General features: G+C 60.1%; 7 protein-coding genes across 7 annotated transcripts; 4 read left to right on the plus strand and 3 right to left on the minus strand.

Moving 5' to 3' along the window:
* Positions 1-524: 524 nt before the first annotated feature.
* Positions 525-1567, plus strand: LOC138687124 (claw keratin-like). Its single transcript, XM_069793097.1, has one exon. It carries the CDS (start codon positions 1078-1080, stop codon positions 1483-1485), a length of 408 nt encoding a protein of 135 aa, XP_069649198.1. The 5' UTR covers positions 525-1077; the 3' UTR covers positions 1486-1567.
* Positions 1568-3883: 2316 nt separating this feature from the next.
* Positions 3884-5020, minus strand: LOC138687125 (claw keratin-like). Its single transcript, XM_069793098.1, has one exon. It carries the CDS (start codon positions 4371-4373, stop codon positions 3966-3968), a length of 408 nt encoding a protein of 135 aa, XP_069649199.1. The 5' UTR covers positions 4374-5020; the 3' UTR covers positions 3884-3965.
* Positions 5021-5525: 505 nt separating this feature from the next.
* On the plus strand, positions 5526-6865 carry LOC138687126 (claw keratin-like). Its single transcript, XM_069793100.1, has one exon. It carries the CDS (start codon positions 6376-6378, stop codon positions 6781-6783), a length of 408 nt encoding a protein of 135 aa, XP_069649201.1. The 5' UTR covers positions 5526-6375; the 3' UTR covers positions 6784-6865.
* Positions 6866-9240: 2375 nt separating this feature from the next.
* LOC138687127 (claw keratin-like) lies at positions 9241-10295 on the minus strand. The gene has a single exon (XM_069793101.1). The coding sequence runs from the start codon at positions 9646-9648 to the stop codon at positions 9241-9243; it is 408 nt and encodes a 135-aa protein (XP_069649202.1). The 5' UTR covers positions 9649-10295.
* A 505-nt stretch (positions 10296-10800) lies between these two features.
* Positions 10801-12140, plus strand: LOC138687128 (claw keratin-like). The gene has a single exon (XM_069793102.1). The coding sequence runs from the start codon at positions 11651-11653 to the stop codon at positions 12056-12058; it is 408 nt and encodes a 135-aa protein (XP_069649203.1). The 5' UTR covers positions 10801-11650; the 3' UTR covers positions 12059-12140.
* A 2316-nt stretch (positions 12141-14456) lies between these two features.
* On the minus strand, positions 14457-15593 carry LOC138687129 (claw keratin-like). Its single transcript, XM_069793103.1, has one exon. The coding sequence runs from the start codon at positions 14944-14946 to the stop codon at positions 14539-14541; it is 408 nt and encodes a 135-aa protein (XP_069649204.1). The 5' UTR covers positions 14947-15593; the 3' UTR covers positions 14457-14538.
* Positions 15594-16098: 505 nt separating this feature from the next.
* Positions 16099-17438, plus strand: LOC138687130 (claw keratin-like). The gene has a single exon (XM_069793104.1). It carries the CDS (start codon positions 16949-16951, stop codon positions 17354-17356), a length of 408 nt encoding a protein of 135 aa, XP_069649205.1. The 5' UTR covers positions 16099-16948; the 3' UTR covers positions 17357-17438.
* The last annotated feature ends 1924 nt before the right edge of the window (positions 17439-19362 follow it).

The raw sequence follows: 19362 nt of genomic DNA on the forward strand, positions 1-19362 counted from the left end.
AGCTCCTTCAGCCTCATGTCTGTGAGCGTGGTCCTCCGCGAGCCCCCTCTGGAGGGACTTGATTACTCACCTGGCCACTGAGGACTGTGCCCGGAGATGCTGGCCGAGCACCCACAGAGAGCCAGGCTGCATGTGGCCACGCTCCCTACGGGCACAGGCATGCTGGGCACCGATGGCTCTGGGCGCGTGGCTGGACTGCTGCTGAGTGCTGCGTGTGGCGTGGTGGGGCACAGCAATCTTCTGCAAGATGCCCAGGATTCTTCTACGTAAGCAAAGTGAGGGATTAGGGGCAGGTCAGGGTTTATTGGTGCCGCGAGTTCAGCTACAGCAGCGCCTTGTCTTTCATGTAATGATGTGTCACAGTCTGTCCCTCCCATCACCTCTTTCTTCTCCAGGGCACATTGGCACGCCAACGTCCCCAGTGAGGAGGCACACAGTTGTCTCACATCACTATCTGTGTCAGGAAGCTTGTCCGCTTGAATTCATAATTACCTGGGGTTTTTGCAACCGCCCCCTTGGCCGATGGCCCGGGCAGTCTGGGACATGTATAAAAGAGCTGAGGGCTTTGCAGCCCTCTATCCAGTTTCCTCCGCTTGACTCTCCTGATCATTGTGGTAAGTCCAAGTCTTACCTCCACCTTTCCTTCCTCAGCAGTGGCTTTCTCAAGGTGTCTTTTGCTGAGTGCTCCACCACACTTTCATAGCACGTGGTGAGGATGTGATGGTGCTGTTTCAGAACTATGGAAAGGATGGAAATTTAAACTCATAGGTACGATGCCCCGAGTATGCCAGTGCCCTCAAGTCCTTTGGGAGCTCGGTGATTTTCCATCTGCTTTGGATGAGGGAGTTTTGCCTCCCTCCCGTGGCCGAGTAAGAACCAGGGAGCATGAGGGCAGCAAGGGGTCTAAAGCAGCATTTCAACTCTGGAACGTGTTTTTGCTCTGACTGCCGAGATAAACCCGAGCACGCCCTGGGACACAGGTTCCACGTGTGAGAGAGGCCGGAGGGACTTCGGATCAGGCCTTGCACTGAGCCAGAGCTCTGCCTTGTCTTGCAGCTTTACCTCCCGAACCCAAGGATGTCCTGCTCCAGCCTGTGCGCCCCTTCCTGCGGGGTGGCCGCCCCGGCCCCGCTGGCTGACACCTGCAACGAGCCCTGCGTGCGGCAGTGCCCCGACTCCACGGTGGTGATCCAGCCCCCGCCCTCGGTGGTCACCTTCCCCGGGCCCATCCTCAGCTCCTTCCCGCAGTACAGCGTTGTTGGCTCGGCGGGAGCCCCCGGAGTTGGAGGGGGCTTTGGTGGCACTTTTGGAGGCCGTGGCGGTTTTGGAGGCCTTGGGGGCTATGGAGGCTCTTGGGGCTATGGAGGCTACGGTGGCTATGGGGGCTACGGAGGCTACGGGGGCTACGGAGGCTATGGGGGTTGCGGATATGGCGGCTGGGGCCGAGGCCACAGGTACCTCAACGGCAACTGTGGGCCTTGCTAAGCCCCACACTGGGTCCGGCCACAGATGAAGGAGAGCTCCAGAAAAGCCCCTGGCACGTCCCGACACGACGCTCCGTGGAAGGACATGCCTTCGGCATTGCTGCTCTCCGGAGCTTGGGTGCCTCGTGCCTGCTCGGGGCCCAGCTCTGCCTTCCTCCTGCCCTACTTGAGCATCCCTTCAAGACTTGTTGCCCCCTGACGACAGAGACCTGCACTAGGTGCCTGCTCCCGTGGCACAGCTGATGCTCGCTGTCTCTCTGCCGGCTACCAGGAGACGTGGGCTGCCCTTGGCCGGGGCCCTGCTCTTCTCCCAGCTGCCTCCCCCCCTCAAACTGCAATAAAAGCTGTGTCGCATCGCAAGGTCGACCCATGGTTTTTCTTCATCCTTCCTTCTTCTTTCCCACTTCCCCCAAACCTCGGGGCGTGTTGGTCCGGGCTGCTTGAATCTGCCACGGTAGTGCCCTTGGGGCATTTGGGCAGTTTGCTCAGTGTCTTACAACTGATGATGACAGTCCCATCTGAGTCTTGTAGAGCACATCCCACTGAGCTTCCTCTGGTCTCCCACCAGCAATCAACACAATACATTCCCAAAGCCCGCTTTGAACACGTGAAAGCGCCATAGGTGTCTTGCAGAAGCTCTTCCAAATCCCCTGCAAAACCAGCATGCCAGGCATTACCTCCTTTTGTTGCCTTGTTAACGGTCACGTTTGGAGGTCCAGGGAAATGGAGAGACGACCACTGCATGTACAGGGCTGCTGGCCATGCCCCTGTGCCCAGCTAGAGGTGGGGGCCACCGGGAAGGAGTGAGATAGACACAGCCAAGCCTTCCCAAATTTCCCCTCAGAGGCCTGAAGTGGCCACGGGTATCCAGTCAGGTGAAGCACAAAGCTCTCCGAGCAGGAGGTTGGATTGTCTACCCTCCTGAGGTGCCTCCCTTCTCCAAGTATCTTCTGATCTTGTGATCCCAGGACGGCAAAGTGGTCTTGGACAGAGACAGTTCCGGCCAGAGCCACCAGGAAGGGCAGTGTGGCAGCACGTTGGTCACTGCTGGGGAGCTCAAGAAAAGATGTCTCATCCGCAGCTGTGAACACAGAGGATGGGATAGAAGGCAGCAAAATGGCAAGAGCAGGCGTTCCTTCCTTCCACTGCCTGAACTGAAGTTTGCACGTCTTCTCTTTCCCTTGAGGGTGTTTCAGTCTCTGCCCGTCCTCACAGCTGGCCAGGTCCCCCTGCACCGACTCTCGGCCATCCACCAGGTCCTGGCTCACGTGGTGTCCCCTGTGTGTCTGCTGAGGGCACAGTGGTGGAAGGGGGTTCTGGCGACCGCGTCATGGCTGCTGTGGCTGGGTGCTTTGCGGGGGGTGTGGCAGTGTGGGCTACTTTGTGGGCTGGTGTGCAAACAAGGGCCAGCAAATCTGGTCCAGAGCACGGGGCTGTGGGAAGCTCTCCTGTCACTCTTTTCCTGGGCAGAGCCGTATCCCCAGGTGGCAGGTGGGTGACACAGGGAATCCCAGGAGGAGCTTCTGCTCCAGCAGCGGGGGCAAGACGGGGCCAAAAGTGCCTGCAAGCAGCAGTGGAAGACGGAGGAAAAACAGGGTGAGGAGGTGGTGCAGGGGTGCAGGGATGTGGAGGGGATGGAGGCACGGCAGTTGGGGAGGTGCTGGGGGTTGCTCACCGTCACCGTCTCCCCTGTCGACCCATGGCCTCCCAAGCGGCTCTGACCTGGGCCTTTGCCGTTGGAGCGTCTCCGTTGGCATCCCAATCCCCGCGGCCCTGAGGCTGCAGGCAGCCCCTGGGGAATGGCCAGAGTGGGCGGCAAACTCACTGTGGGGCCCAACAGCTCTTCTTGGGCTGTAGAGTGCAGGAGCCCAAAGTGGGGGGAAGACAGGGAAGGGAAAGAGGGAGAAGGTGTTGGTGAAGGAGACGAGCACGATCCCTGCTGCATAAGAGTGGCTGGTGGAGGGACGTGCTGCCAAGGGCAGGCAGGAGGAAGCACAGCAGGTCCTGCAGGTGCCCCTGACGAGGCCCCGGGTGGGAGCTGGCTGGGGCGGCCCAGGGAGCCAAGGCTGCCACTCGGGGTACTGGGTATGGAGGAAGGATGAAGAAAAACCATGGGTCGACCTTGCGATGCGACACAGCTTTTATTGCAGTTTGAGGGGAGGAGGCAGCTGGGAGAAGAGCAGGGCCCCGGCCAAGGGCAGCCCCACATCTCCTGGCAGCCGGCAGAGCCAGAGTGAGCATCAGCCGTGCCGCAGGAGCAGGCGCTTAGTGCGGGTCTCTGTCATCGGGAGTCAGCGAGCTTTGAAGGGATGATCAGCAGGGCAGGAGGAAGGCAGAGCTGGGCCCCGAGCAGGCACGAGGCACCCAAGCTCCGGAGAGCAGCAATGCCGAAGGCATGTCCTTCCACGGAGCGTCGTGTCGGGACGTGCCAGGGGCTTTTCTGGAGCTCTCCTTCATCTGTGGCCGGACCCAGTGTGGGGCTTAGCAAGGCCCACAGTTGCCGTTGAGGTACCTGTGGCCTCGGCCCCAGCCGCCATATCCGCAACCCCCATAGCCTCCGTAGCCCCCGTAGCCTCCGTAGCCCCCATAGCCACCGTAGCCTCCATAGCCCCAAGAGCCTCCATAGCCCCCAAGGCCTCCAAAACCGCCACGGCCTCCAAAAGTGCCACCAAAGCCCCCTCCAACTCCGGGGGCTCCCGCCGAGCCAACAACGCTGTACTGCGGGAAGGAGCTGAGGATGGGCCCGGGGAAGGTGACCACCGAGGGCGGGGGCTGGATCACCACCGTGGAGTCGGGGCACTGCCGCACGCAGGGCTCGTTGCAGGTGTCAGCCAGCGGGGCCGGGGCGGCCACCCCGCAGGAAGGGGCGCACAGGCTGGAGCAGGACATCTTCCAGGCAGGCAAGGAGTGCTGGAAAAGGCACCGGGGATTAGGCCAGGCTGTGGGGAAGGGGCTGTATGGAGGGAGGCAGGCAGAGATCCCCAAGAGGCTTCCAAGAGCTGGACTTACCCAGTTGATTAGGAGAGTCAAGTGGAGGAAGATGGATAGAGGGCTGCAAAGGCCTCAGCTCTTTTATACGTGTCCCACACTGCCTGGGGCATCGGCCAAGGGGGTGGTGGTGGAAACCCCACGTAATCATGAAATCAGGTGAAAAAGCTTCATGACACAGATAATGAAGCGAGACAATTATATCCCTCTTCACTGGGGACTTTGGTGTGCAAACGTGCCCTGAAGAGGATAGGGGCGATGGGAGGGACAGGCCGTGACACGTCATTACATGAAAGACAAGGCGGTGCTGTAGTTGACCTCGTGCCACCAATAAACCCCGATCTGTCCCTGATCCCCCACTTTGCCTATGTAGAAGAGTCCTGGGCATCTTGCAGAAGTGCTTTGCAATCCTGGGCACAGCCATCACGCCTGTCATTAGCTCTCTTTTACAGGCTGGTAAACAGAGGCAGCGGGAGGTTGGGCAAAGGCAGAAGCCATTCCACACGCTCGGGGTGACTTCCAAATGCCCGCCATCTCTGAATGCCAGCAACAGCTGCGCATCTCACGGTCTTGGGGTCCGCAGGCATCTCTGCTAATTGCCCACCCCGAAGGCTCTGGCGGGCATTGGGATTTTTTAGGTCCCGGTTTCACTTGACGGCCATGCAAAGCGTAGAGGAGACGGGTGCCATGTGTGGCAAAACCGCCAACGCACAGGGGCCTGGTAGAGACGCGATGGGCACGGCAGTGGGGTAGAGCGCAGGAGACCTCTGAGACGGGGGACGTATATGGAGGAGCAGAAGGGCAGCAACGCGACCAGGTCACTGTCAGCTCCTTCAGCCTCATGTCTGTGAGCGTGGTCCTCCGCGAGCCCCCTCTGGAGGGACTTGATTACTCACCTGGCCACTGAGGACTGTGCCCGGAGATGCTGGCCGAGCACCCACAGAGAGCCAGGCTGCATGTGGCCACGCTCCCTACGGGCACAGGCATGCTGGGCACCGATGGCTCTGGGCGCGTGGCTGGACTGCTGCTGAGTGCTGCGTGTGGCGTGGTGGGGCACAGCAATCTTCTGCAAGATGCCCAGGATTCTTCTACGTAAGCAAAGTGAGGGATTAGGGGCAGGTCAGGGTTTATTGGTGCCGCGAGTTCAGCTACAGCAGCGCCTTGTCTTTCATGTAATGATGTGTCACAGTCTGTCCCTCCCATCACCTCTTTCTTCTCCAGGGCACATTGGCACGCCAACGTCCCCAGTGAGGAGGCACACAGTTGTCTCGCATCACTATCTGTGTCAGGAAGCTTGTCCGCTTGAATTCATAATTACCTGGGGTTTTTGCAACCGCCCCCTTGGCCGATGGCCCGGGCAGTCTGGGACATGTATAAAAGAGCTGAGGGCTTTGCAGCCCTCTATCCAGTTTCCTCCGCTTGACTCTCCTGATCATTGTGGTAAGTCCAAGTCTTACCTCCACCTTTCCTTCCTCAGCAGTGGCTTTCTCAAGGTGTCTTTTGCTGAGTGCTCCACCACACTTTCATAGCACGTGGTGAGGATGTGATGGTGCTGTTTCAGAACTATGGAAAGGATGGAAATTTAAACTCATAGGTACGATGCCCCGAGTATGCCAGTGCCCTCAAGTCCTTTGGGAGCTCGGTGATTTTCCATCTGCTTTGGATGAGGGAGTTTTGCCTCCCTCCCGTGGCCGAGTAAGAACCAGGGAGCATGAGGGCAGCAAGGGGTCTAAAGCAGCATTTCAACTCTGGAACGTGTTTTTGCTCTGACTGCCGAGATAAACCCGAGCACGCCCTGGGACACAGGTTCCACGTGTGAGAGAGGCCGGAGGGACTTCGGATCAGGCCTTGCACTGAGCCAGAGCTCTGCCTTGTCTTGCAGCTTTACCTCCCGAACCCAAGGATGTCCTGCTCCAGCCTGTGCGCCCCTTCCTGCGGGGTGGCCGCCCCGGCCCCGCTGGCTGACACCTGCAACGAGCCCTGCGTGCGGCAGTGCCCCGACTCCACGGTGGTGATCCAGCCCCCGCCCTCGGTGGTCACCTTCCCCGGGCCCATCCTCAGCTCCTTCCCGCAGTACAGCGTTGTTGGCTCGGCGGGAGCCCCCGGAGTTGGAGGGGGCTTTGGTGGCACTTTTGGAGGCCGTGGCGGTTTTGGAGGCCTTGGGGGCTATGGAGGCTCTTGGGGCTATGGAGGCTACGGTGGCTATGGGGGCTACGGAGGCTACGGGGGCTACGGAGGCTATGGGGGTTGCGGATATGGCGGCTGGGGCCGAGGCCACAGGTACCTCAACGGCAACTGTGGGCCTTGCTAAGCCCCACACTGGGTCCGGCCACAGATGAAGGAGAGCTCCAGAAAAGCCCCTGGCACGTCCCGACACGACGCTCCGTGGAAGGACATGCCTTCGGCATTGCTGCTCTCCGGAGCTTGGGTGCCTCGTGCCTGCTCGGGGCCCAGCTCTGCCTTCCTCCTGCCCTACTTGAGCATCCCTTCAAGACTTGTTGCCCCCTGATGACAGAGACCTGCACTAGGTGCCTGCTCCCGTGGCACAGCTGATGCTCGCTGTCTCTCTGCCGGCTACCAGGAGACGTGGGCTGCCCTTGGCCGGGGCCCTGCTCTTCTCCCAGCTGCCTCCCCCCCTCAAACTGCAATAAAAGCTGTGTCGCATCGCAAGGTCGACCCATGGTTTTTCTTCATCCTTCCTTCTTCTTTCCCACTTCCCCCAAACCTCGGGGCGTGTTGGTCCGGGCTGCTTGAATCTGCCACGGTAGTGCCCTTGGGGCATTTGGGCAGTTTGCTCAGTGTCTTACAACTGATGATGACAGTCCCATCTGAGTCTTGTAGAGCACATCCCACTGAGCTTCCTCTGGTCTCCCACCAGCAATCAACACAATACATTCCCAAAGCCCGCTTTGAACACGTGAAAGCGCCATAGGTGTCTTGCAGAAGCTCTTCCAAATCTCCTACCTGCTTTTATTGCCTTGTTAACGGTCACGTTTGGAGGTCCAGGGAAATGGAGAGACGACCACTGCATGTACAGGGCTGCTGGCCATGCCCCTGTGCCCAGCTAGAGGTGGGGGCCACCGGGAAGGAGTGAGATAGACACAGCCAAGCCTTCCCAAATTTCCCCTCAGAGGCCTGAAGTGGCCACGGGTATCCAGTCAGGTGAAGCACAAAGCTCTCCGAGCAGGAGGTTGGATTGTCTACCCTCCTGAGGTGCCTCCCTTCTCCAAGTATCTTCTGATCTTGTGATCCCAGGACGGCAAAGTGGTCTTGGACAGAGACAGTTCCGGCCAGAGCCACCAGGAAGGGCAGTGTGGCAGCACGTTGGTCACTGCTGGGGAGCTCAAGAAAAGATGTCTCATCCGCAGCTGTGAACACAGAGGATGGGATAGAAGGCAGCAAAATGGCAAGAGCAGGCGTTCCTTCCTTCCACTGCCTGAACTGAAGTTTGCACGTCTTCTCTTTCCCTTGAGGGTGTTTCAGTCTCTGCCCGTCCTCACAGCTGGCCAGGTCCCCCTGCACCGACTCTCGGCCATCCACCAGGTCCTGGCTCACGTGGTGTCCCCTGTGTGTCTGCTGAGGGCACAGTGGTGGAAGGGGGTTCTGGCGACCGCGTCATGGCTGCTGTGGCTGGGTGCTTTGCGGGGGGTGTGGCAGTGTGGGCTACTTTGTGGGCTGGTGTGCAAACAAGGGCCAGCAAATCTGGTCCAGAGCACGGGGCTGTGGGAAGCTCTCCTGTCACTCTTTTCCTGGGCAGAGCCGTATCCCCAGGTGGCAGGTGGGTGACACAGGGAATCCCAGGAGGAGCTTCTGCTCCAGCAGCGGGGGCAAGACGGGGCCAAAAGTGCCTGCAAGCAGCAGTGGAAGACGGAGGAAAAACAGGGTGAGGAGGTGGTGCAGGGGTGCAGGGATGTGGAGGGGATGGAGGCACGGCAGTTGGGGAGGTGCTGGGGGTTGCTCACCGTCACCGTCTCCCCTGTCGACCCATGGCCTCCCAAGCGGCTCTGACCTGGGCCTTTGCCGTTGGAGCGTCTCCGTTGGCATCCCAATCCCCGCGGCCCTGAGGCTGCAGGCAGCCCCTGGGGAATGGCCAGAGTGGGCGGCAAACTCACTGTGGGGCCCAACAGCTCTTCTTGGGCTGTAGAGTGCAGGAGCCCAAAGTGGGGGGAAGACAGGGAAGGGAAAGAGGGAGAAGGTGTTGGTGAAGGAGACGAGCACGATCCCTGCTGCATAAGAGTGGCTGGTGGAGGGACGTGCTGCCAAGGGCAGGCAGGAGGAAGCACAGCAGGTCCTGCAGGTGCCCCTGACGAGGCCCCGGGTGGGAGCTGGCTGGGGCGGCCCAGGGAGCCAAGGCTGCCACTCGGGGTACTGGGTATGGAGGAAGGATGAAGAAAAACCATGGGTCGACCTTGCGATGCGACACAGCTTTTATTGCAGTTTGAGGGGAGGAGGCAGCTGGGAGAAGAGCAGGGCCCCGGCCAAGGGCAGCCCCACATCTCCTGGCAGCCGGCAGAGCCAGAGTGAGCATCAGCCGTGCCGCAGGAGCAGGCGCTTAGTGCGGGTCTCTGTCATCGGGAGTCAGCGAGCTTTGAAGGGATGATCAGCAGGGCAGGAGGAAGGCAGAGCTGGGCCCCGAGCAGGCACGAGGCACCCAAGCTCCGGAGAGCAGCAATGCCGAAGGCATGTCCTTCCACGGAGCGTCGTGTCGGGACGTGCCAGGGGCTTTTCTGGAGCTCTCCTTCATCTGTGGCCGGACCCAGTGTGGGGCTTAGCAAGGCCCACAGTTGCCGTTGAGGTACCTGTGGCCTCGGCCCCAGCCGCCATATCCGCAACCCCCATAGCCTCCGTAGCCCCCGTAGCCTCCGTAGCCCCCATAGCCACCGTAGCCTCCATAGCCCCAAGAGCCTCCATAGCCCCCAAGGCCTCCAAAACCGCCACGGCCTCCAAAAGTGCCACCAAAGCCCCCTCCAACTCCGGGGGCTCCCGCCGAGCCAACAACGCTGTACTGTGGGAAGGAGCTGAGGATGGGCCCGGGGAAGGTGACCACCGAGGGCGGGGGCTGGATCACCACCGTGGAGTCGGGGCACTGCCGCACGCAGGGCTCGTTGCAGGTGTCAGCCAGCGGGGCCGGGGCGGCCACCCCGCAGGAAGGGGCGCACAGGCTGGAGCAGGACATCTTCCAGGCAGGCAAGGAGTGCTGGAAAAGGCACCGGGGATTAGGCCAGGCTGTGGGGAAGGGGCTGTATGGAGGGAGGCAGGCAGAGATCCCCAAGAGGCTTCCAAGAGCTGGACTTACCCAGTTGATTAGGAGAGTCAAGTGGAGGAAGATGGATAGAGGGCTGCAAAGGCCTCAGCTCTTTTATACGTGTCCCACACTGCCTGGGGCATCGGCCAAGGGGGTGGTGGTGGAAACCCCACGTAATCATGAAATCAGGTGAAAAAGCTTCATGACACAGATAATGAAGCGAGACAATTATATCCCTCTTCACTGGGGACTTTGGTGTGCAAACGTGCCCTGAAGAGGATAGGGGCGATGGGAGGGACAGGCCGTGACACGTCATTACATGAAAGACAAGGCGGTGCTGTAGTTGACCTCGTGCCACCAATAAACCCCGATCTGTCCCTGATCCCCCACTTTGCCTATGTAGAAGAGTCCTGGGCATCTTGCAGAAGTGCTTTGCAATCCTGGGCACAGCCATCACGCCTGTCATTAGCTCTCTTTTACAGGCTGGTAAACAGAGGCAGCGGGAGGTTGGGCAAAGGCAGAAGCCATTCCACACGCTCGGGGTGACTTCCAAATGCCCGCCATCTCTGAATGCCAGCAACAGCTGCGCATCTCACGGTCTTGGGGTCCGCAGGCATCTCTGCTAATTGCCCACCCCGAAGGCTCTGGCGGGCATTGGGATTTTTTAGGTCCCGGTTTCACTTGACGGCCATGCAAAGCGTAGAGGAGACGGGTGCCATGTGTGGCAAAACCGCCAACGCACAGGGGCCTGGTAGAGACGCGATGGGCACGGCAGTGGGGTAGAGCGCAGGAGACCTCTGAGACGGGGGACGTATATGGAGGAGCAGAAGGGCAGCAACGCGACCAGGTCACTGTCAGCTCCTTCAGCCTCATGTCTGTGAGCGTGGTCCTCCGCGAGCCCCCTCTGGAGGGACTTGATTACTCACCTGGCCACTGAGGACTGTGCCCGGAGATGCTGGCCGAGCACCCACAGAGAGCCAGGCTGCATGTGGCCACGCTCCCTACGGGCACAGGCATGCTGGGCACCGATGGCTCTGGGCGCGTGGCTGGACTGCTGCTGAGTGCTGCGTGTGGCGTGGTGGGGCACAGCAATCTTCTGCAAGATGCCCAGGATTCTTCTACGTAAGCAAAGTGAGGGATTAGGGGCAGGTCAGGGTTTATTGGTGCCGCGAGTTCAGCTACAGCAGCGCCTTGTCTTTCATGTAATGATGTGTCACAGTCTGTCCCTCCCATCACCTCTTTCTTCTCCAGGGCACATTGGCACGCCAACGTCCCCAGTGAGGAGGCACACAGTTGTCTCGCATCACTATCTGTGTCAGGAAGCTTGTCCGCTTGAATTCATAATTACCTGGGGTTTTTGCAACCGCCCCCTTGGCCGATGGCCCGGGCAGTCTGGGACATGTATAAAAGAGCTGAGGGCTTTGCAGCCCTCTATCCAGTTTCCTCCGCTTGACTCTCCTGATCATTGTGGTAAGTCCAAGTCTTACCTCCACCTTTCCTTCCTCAGCAGTGGCTTTCTCAAGGTGTCTTTTGCTGAGTGCTCCACCACACTTTCATAGCACGTGGTGAGGATGTGATGGTGCTGTTTCAGAACTATGGAAAGGATGGAAATTTAAACTCATAGGTACGATGCCCCGAGTATGCCAGTGCCCTCAAGTCCTTTGGGAGCTCGGTGATTTTCCATCTGCTTTGGATGAGGGAGTTTTGCCTCCCTCCCGTGGCCGAGTAAGAACCAGGGAGCATGAGGGCAGCAAGGGGTCTAAAGCAGCATTTCAACTCTGGAACGTGTTTTTGCTCTGACTGCCGAGATAAACCCGAGCACGCCCTGGGACACAGGTTCCACGTGTGAGAGAGGCCGGAGGGACTTCGGATCAGGCCTTGCACTGAGCCAGAGCTCTGCCTTGTCTTGCAGCTTTACCTCCCGAACCCAAGGATGTCCTGCTCCAGCCTGTGCGCCCCTTCCTGCGGGGTGGCCGCCCCGGCCCCGCTGGCTGACACCTGCAACGAGCCCTGCGTGCGGCAGTGCCCCGACTCCACGGTGGTGATCCAGCCCCCGCCCTCGGTGGTCACCTTCCCCGGGCCCATCCTCAGCTCCTTCCCGCAGTACAGCGTTGTTGGCTCGGCGGGAGCCCCCGGAGTTGGAGGGGGCTTTGGTGGCACTTTTGGAGGCCGTGGCGGTTTTGGAGGCCTTGGGGGCTATGGAGGCTCTTGGGGCTATGGAGGCTACGGTGGCTATGGGGGCTACGGAGGCTACGGGGGCTACGGAGGCTATGGGGGTTGCGGATATGGCGGCTGGGGCCGAGGCCACAGGTACCTCAACGGCAACTGTGGGCCTTGCTAAGCCCCACACTGGGTCCGGCCACAGATGAAGGAGAGCTCCAGAAAAGCCCCTGGCACGTCCCGACACGACGCTCCGTGGAAGGACATGCCTTCGGCATTGCTGCTCTCCGGAGCTTGGGTGCCTCGTGCCTGCTCGGGGCCCAGCTCTGCCTTCCTCCTGCCCTACTTGAGCATCCCTTCAAGACTTGTTGCCCCCTGACGACAGAGACCTGCACTAGGTGCCTGCTCCCGTGGCACAGCTGATGCTCGCTGTCTCTCTGCCGGCTACCAGGAGACGTGGGCTGCCCTTGGCCGGGGCCCTGCTCTTCTCCCAGCTGCCTCCCCCCCTCAAACTGCAATAAAAGCTGTGTCGCATCGCAAGGTCGACCCATGGTTTTTCTTCATCCTTCCTTCTTCTTTCCCACTTCCCCCAAACCTCGGGGCGTGTTGGTCCGGGCTGCTTGAATCTGCCACGGTAGTGCCCTTGGGGCATTTGGGCAGTTTGCTCAGTGTCTTACAACTGATGATGACAGTCCCATCTGAGTCTTGTAGAGCACATCCCACTGAGCTTCCTCTGGTCTCCCACCAGCAATCAACACAATACATTCCCAAAGCCCGCTTTGAACACGTGAAAGCGCCATAGGTGTCTTGCAGAAGCTCTTCCAAATCCCCTGCAAAACCAGCATGCCAGGCATTACCTCCTTTTGTTGCCTTGTTAACGGTCACGTTTGGAGGTCCAGGGAAATGGAGAGACGACCACTGCATGTACAGGGCTGCTGGCCATGCCCCTGTGCCCAGCTAGAGGTGGGGGCCACCGGGAAGGAGTGAGATAGACACAGCCAAGCCTTCCCAAATTTCCCCTCAGAGGCCTGAAGTGGCCACGGGTATCCAGTCAGGTGAAGCACAAAGCTCTCCGAGCAGGAGGTTGGATTGTCTACCCTCCTGAGGTGCCTCCCTTCTCCAAGTATCTTCTGATCTTGTGATCCCAGGACGGCAAAGTGGTCTTGGACAGAGACAGTTCCGGCCAGAGCCACCAGGAAGGGCAGTGTGGCAGCACGTTGGTCACTGCTGGGGAGCTCAAGAAAAGATGTCTCATCCGCAGCTGTGAACACAGAGGATGGGATAGAAGGCAGCAAAATGGCAAGAGCAGGCGTTCCTTCCTTCCACTGCCTGAACTGAAGTTTGCACGTCTTCTCTTTCCCTTGAGGGTGTTTCAGTCTCTGCCCGTCCTCACAGCTGGCCAGGTCCCCCTGCACCGACTCTCGGCCATCCACCAGGTCCTGGCTCACGTGGTGTCCCCTGTGTGTCTGCTGAGGGCACAGTGGTGGAAGGGGGTTCTGGCGACCGCGTCATGGCTGCTGTGGCTGGGTGCTTTGCGGGGGGTGTGGCAGTGTGGGCTACTTTGTGGGCTGGTGTGCAAACAAGGGCCAGCAAATCTGGTCCAGAGCACGGGGCTGTGGGAAGCTCTCCTGTCACTCTTTTCCTGGGCAGAGCCGTATCCCCAGGTGGCAGGTGGGTGACACAGGGAATCCCAGGAGGAGCTTCTGCTCCAGCAGCGGGGGCAAGACGGGGCCAAAAGTGCCTGCAAGCAGCAGTGGAAGACGGAGGAAAAACAGGGTGAGGAGGTGGTGCAGGGGTGCAGGGATGTGGAGGGGATGGAGGCACGGCAGTTGGGGAGGTGCTGGGGGTTGCTCACCGTCACCGTCTCCCCTGTCGACCCATGGCCTCCCAAGCGGCTCTGACCTGGGCCTTTGCCGTTGGAGCGTCTCCGTTGGCATCCCAATCCCCGCGGCCCTGAGGCTGCAGGCAGCCCCTGGGGAATGGCCAGAGTGGGCGGCAAACTCACTGTGGGGCCCAACAGCTCTTCTTGGGCTGTAGAGTGCAGGAGCCCAAAGTGGGGGGAAGACAGGGAAGGGAAAGAGGGAGAAGGTGTTGGTGAAGGAGACGAGCACGATCCCTGCTGCATAAGAGTGGCTGGTGGAGGGACGTGCTGCCAAGGGCAGGCAGGAGGAAGCACAGCAGGTCCTGCAGGTGCCCCTGACGAGGCCCCGGGTGGGAGCTGGCTGGGGCGGCCCAGGGAGCCAAGGCTGCCACTCGGGGTACTGGGTATGGAGGAAGGATGAAGAAAAACCATGGGTCGACCTTGCGATGCGACACAGCTTTTATTGCAGTTTGAGGGGAGGAGGCAGCTGGGAGAAGAGCAGGGCCCCGGCCAAGGGCAGCCCCACATCTCCTGGCAGCCGGCAGAGCCAGAGTGAGCATCAGCCGTGCCGCAGGAGCAGGCGCTTAGTGCGGGTCTCTGTCATCGGGAGTCAGCGAGCTTTGAAGGGATGATCAGCAGGGCAGGAGGAAGGCAGAGCTGGGCCCCGAGCAGGCACGAGGCACCCAAGCTCCGGAGAGCAGCAATGCCGAAGGCATGTCCTTCCACGGAGCGTCGTGTCGGGACGTGCCAGGGGCTTTTCTGGAGCTCTCCTTCATCTGTGGCCGGACCCAGTGTGGGGCTTAGCAAGGCCCACAGTTGCCGTTGAGGTACCTGTGGCCTCGGCCCCAGCCGCCATATCCGCAACCCCCATAGCCTCCGTAGCCCCCGTAGCCTCCGTAGCCCCCATAGCCACCGTAGCCTCCATAGCCCCAAGAGCCTCCATAGCCCCCAAGGCCTCCAAAACCGCCACGGCCTCCAAAAGTGCCACCAAAGCCCCCTCCAACTCCGGGGGCTCCCGCCGAGCCAACAACGCTGTACTGCGGGAAGGAGCTGAGGATGGGCCCGGGGAAGGTGACCACCGAGGGCGGGGGCTGGATCACCACCGTGGAGTCGGGGCACTGCCGCACGCAGGGCTCGTTGCAGGTGTCAGCCAGCGGGGCCGGGGCGGCCACCCCGCAGGAAGGGGCGCACAGGCTGGAGCAGGACATCTTCCAGGCAGGCAAGGAGTGCTGGAAAAGGCACCGGGGATTAGGCCAGGCTGTGGGGAAGGGGCTGTATGGAGGGAGGCAGGCAGAGATCCCCAAGAGGCTTCCAAGAGCTGGACTTACCCAGTTGATTAGGAGAGTCAAGTGGAGGAAGATGGATAGAGGGCTGCAAAGGCCTCAGCTCTTTTATACGTGTCCCACACTGCCTGGGGCATCGGCCAAGGGGGTGGTGGTGGAAACCCCACGTAATCATGAAATCAGGTGAAAAAGCTTCATGACACAGATAATGAAGCGAGACAATTATATCCCTCTTCACTGGGGACTTTGGTGTGCAAACGTGCCCTGAAGAGGATAGGGGCGATGGGAGGGACAGGCCGTGACACGTCATTACATGAAAGACAAGGCGGTGCTGTAGTTGACCTCGTGCCACCAATAAACCCCGATCTGTCCCTGATCCCCCACTTTGCCTATGTAGAAGAGTCCTGGGCATCTTGCAGAAGTGCTTTGCAATCCTGGGCACAGCCATCACGCCTGTCATTAGCTCTCTTTTACAGGCTGGTAAACAGAGGCAGCGGGAGGTTGGGCAAAGGCAGAAGCCATTCCACACGCTCGGGGTGACTTCCAAATGCCCGCCATCTCTGAATGCCAGCAACAGCTGCGCATCTCACGGTCTTGGGGTCCGCAGGCATCTCTGCTAATTGCCCACCCCGAAGGCTCTGGCGGGCATTGGGATTTTTTAGGTCCCGGTTTCACTTGACGGCCATGCAAAGCGTAGAGGAGACGGGTGCCATGTGTGGCAAAACCGCCAACGCACAGGGGCCTGGTAGAGACGCGATGGGCACGGCAGTGGGGTAGAGCGCAGGAGACCTCTGAGACGGGGGACGTATATGGAGGAGCAGAAGGGCAGCAACGCGACCAGGTCACTGTCAGCTCCTTCAGCCTCATGTCTGTGAGCGTGGTCCTCCGCGAGCCCCCTCTGGAGGGACTTGATTACTCACCTGGCCACTGAGGACTGTGCCCGGAGATGCTGGCCGAGCACCCACAGAGAGCCAGGCTGCATGTGGCCACGCTCCCTACGGGCACAGGCATGCTGGGCACCGATGGCTCTGGGCGCGTGGCTGGACTGCTGCTGAGTGCTGCGTGTGGCGTGGTGGGGCACAGCAATCTTCTGCAAGATGCCCAGGATTCTTCTACGTAAGCAAAGTGAGGGATTAGGGGCAGGTCAGGGTTTATTGGTGCCGCGAGTTCAGCTACAGCAGCGCCTTGTCTTTCATGTAATGATGTGTCACAGTCTGTCCCTCCCATCACCTCTTTCTTCTCCAGGGCACATTGGCACGCCAACGTCCCCAGTGAGGAGGCACACAGTTGTCTCGCATCACTATCTGTGTCAGGAAGCTTGTCCGCTTGAATTCATAATTACCTGGGGTTTTTGCAACCGCCCCCTTGGCCGATGGCCCGGGCAGTCTGGGACATGTATAAAAGAGCTGAGGGCTTTGCAGCCCTCTATCCAGTTTCCTCCGCTTGACTCTCCTGATCATTGTGGTAAGTCCAAGTCTTACCTCCACCTTTCCTTCCTCAGCAGTGGCTTTCTCAAGGTGTCTTTTGCTGAGTGCTCCACCACACTTTCATAGCACGTGGTGAGGATGTGATGGTGCTGTTTCAGAACTATGGAAAGGATGGAAATTTAAACTCATAGGTACGATGCCCCGAGTATGCCAGTGCCCTCAAGTCCTTTGGGAGCTCGGTGATTTTCCATCTGCTTTGGATGAGGGAGTTTTGCCTCCCTCCCGTGGCCGAGTAAGAACCAGGGAGCATGAGGGCAGCAAGGGGTCTAAAGCAGCATTTCAACTCTGGAACGTGTTTTTGCTCTGACTGCCGAGATAAACCCGAGCACGCCCTGGGACACAGGTTCCACGTGTGAGAGAGGCCGGAGGGACTTCGGATCAGGCCTTGCACTGAGCCAGAGCTCTGCCTTGTCTTGCAGCTTTACCTCCCGAACCCAAGGATGTCCTGCTCCAGCCTGTGCGCCCCTTCCTGCGGGGTGGCCGCCCCGGCCCCGCTGGCTGACACCTGCAACGAGCCCTGCGTGCGGCAGTGCCCCGACTCCACGGTGGTGATCCAGCCCCCGCCCTCGGTGGTCACCTTCCCCGGGCCCATCCTCAGCTCCTTCCCGCAGTACAGCGTTGTTGGCTCGGCGGGAGCCCCCGGAGTTGGAGGGGGCTTTGGTGGCACTTTTGGAGGCCGTGGCGGTTTTGGAGGCCTTGGGGGCTATGGAGGCTCTTGGGGCTATGGAGGCTACGGTGGCTATGGGGGCTACGGAGGCTACGGGGGCTACGGAGGCTATGGGGGTTGCGGATATGGCGGCTGGGGCCGAGGCCACAGGTACCTCAACGGCAACTGTGGGCCTTGCTAAGCCCCACACTGGGTCCGGCCACAGATGAAGGAGAGCTCCAGAAAAGCCCCTGGCACGTCCCGACACGACGCTCCGTGGAAGGACATGCCTTCGGCATTGCTGCTCTCCGGAGCTTGGGTGCCTCGTGCCTGCTCGGGGCCCAGCTCTGCCTTCCTCCTGCCCTACTTGAGCATCCCTTCAAGACTTGTTGCCCCCTGACGACAGAGACCTGCACTAGGTGCCTGCTCCCGTGGCACAGCTGATGCTCGCTGTCTCTCTGCCGGCTACCAGGAGACGTGGGCTGCCCTTGGCCGGGGCCCTGCTCTTCTCCCAGCTGCCTCCCCCCCTCAAACTGCAATAAAAGCTGTGTCGCATCGCAAGGTCGACCCATGGTTTTTCTTCATCCTTCCTTCTTCTTTCCCACTTCCCCCAAACCTCGGGGCGTGTTGGTCCGGGCTGCTTGAATCTGCCACGGTAGTGCCCTTGGGGCATTTGGGCAGTTTGCTCAGTGTCTTACAACTGATGATGACAGTCCCATCTGAGTCTTGTAGAGCACATCCCACTGAGCTTCCTCTGGTCTCCCACCAGCAATCAACACAATACATTCCCAAAGCCCGCTTTGAACACGTGAAAGCGCCATAGGTGTCTTGCAGAAGCTCTTCCAAATCTCCTACCTGCTTTTATTGCCTTGTTAACGGTCACGTTTGGAGGTCCAGGGAAATGGAGAGACGACCACTGCATGTACAGGGCTGCTGGCCATGCCCCTGTGCCCAGCTAGAGGTGGGGGCCACCGGGAAGGAGTGAGATAGACACAGCCAAGCCTTCCCAAATTTCCCCTCAGAGGCCTGAAGTGGCCACGGGTATCCAGTCAGGTGAAGCACAAAGCTCTCCGAGCAGGAGGTTGGATTGTCTACCCTCCTGAGGTGCCTCCCTTCTCCAAGTATCTTCTGATCTTGTGATCCCAGGACGGCAAAGTGGTCTTGGACAGAGACAGTTCCGGCCAGAGCCACCAGGAAGGGCAGTGTGGCAGCACGTTGGTCACTGCTGGGGAGCTCAAGAAAAGATGTCTCATCCGCAGCTGTGAACACAGAGGATGGGATAGAAGGCAGCAAAATGGCAAGAGCAGGCGTTCCTTCCTTCCACTGCCTGAACTGAAGTTTGCACGTCTTCTCTTTCCCTTGAGGGTGTTTCAGTCTCTGCCCGTCCTCACAGCTGGCCAGGTCCCCCTGCACCGACTCTCGGCCATCCACCAGGTCCTGGCTCACGTGGTGTCCCCTGTGTGTCTGCTGAGGGCACAGTGGTGGAAGGGGGTTCTGGCGACCGCGTCATGGCTGCTGTGGCTGGGTGCTTTGCGGGGGGTGTGGCAGTGTGGGCTACTTTGTGGGCTGGTGTGCAAACAAGGGCCAGCAAATCTGGTCCAGAGCACGGGGCTGTGGGAAGCTCTCCTGTCACTCTTTTCCTGGGCAGAGCCGTATCCCCAGGTGGCAGGTGGGTGACACAGGGAATCCCAGGAGGAGCTTCTGCTCCAGCAGCGGGGGCAAGACGGGGCCAAAAGTGCCTGCAAGCAGCAGTGGAAGACGGAGGAAAAACAGGGTGAGGAGGTGGTGCAGGGGTGCAGGGATGTGGAGGGGATGGAGGCACGGCAGTTGGGGAGGTGCTGGGGGTTGCTCACCGTCACCGTCTCCCCTGTCGACCCATGGCCTCCCAAGCGGCTCTGACCTGGGCCTTTGCCGTTGGAGCGTCTCCGTTGGCATCCCAATCCCCGCGGCCCTGAGGCTGCAGGCAGCCCCTGGGGAATGGCCAGAGTGGGCGGCAAACTCACTGTGGGGCCCAACAGCTCTTCTTGGGCTGTAGAGTGCAGGAGCCCAAAGTGGGGGGAAGACAGGGAAGGGAAAGAGGGAGAAGGTGTTGGTGAAGGAGACGAGCACGATCCCTGCTGCATAAGAGTGGCTGGTGGAGGGACGTGCTGCCAAGGGCAGGCAGGAGGAAGCACAGCAGGTCCTGCAGGTGCCCCTGACGAGGCCCCG

Source organism: Haliaeetus albicilla, chromosome 10 (assembly GCF_947461875.1).
Source record: "Haliaeetus albicilla chromosome 10, bHalAlb1.1, whole genome shotgun sequence".
NCBI lineage: Eukaryota > Metazoa > Chordata > Aves > Accipitriformes > Accipitridae > Haliaeetus > Haliaeetus albicilla.

Bases quoted from the DNA above. Each gene is read 5' to 3' on its own strand.
- LOC138687126 (XM_069793100.1), top strand. From the start codon at position 6,376: ATGTCCTGCTCCAGCCTGTGCGCCCCTTCCTGCGGGGTGGCCGCCCCG.
- LOC138687125 (XM_069793098.1), bottom strand. From the start codon at position 4,373: ATGTCCTGCTCCAGCCTGTGCGCCCCTTCCTGCGGGGTGGCCGCCCCG.
- LOC138687129 (XM_069793103.1), bottom strand. From the start codon at position 14,946: ATGTCCTGCTCCAGCCTGTGCGCCCCTTCCTGCGGGGTGGCCGCCCCG.
- LOC138687130 (XM_069793104.1), top strand. From the start codon at position 16,949: ATGTCCTGCTCCAGCCTGTGCGCCCCTTCCTGCGGGGTGGCCGCCCCG.
- LOC138687128 (XM_069793102.1), top strand. From the start codon at position 11,651: ATGTCCTGCTCCAGCCTGTGCGCCCCTTCCTGCGGGGTGGCCGCCCCG.
- LOC138687124 (XM_069793097.1), top strand. From the start codon at position 1,078: ATGTCCTGCTCCAGCCTGTGCGCCCCTTCCTGCGGGGTGGCCGCCCCG.
- LOC138687127 (XM_069793101.1), bottom strand. From the start codon at position 9,648: ATGTCCTGCTCCAGCCTGTGCGCCCCTTCCTGCGGGGTGGCCGCCCCG.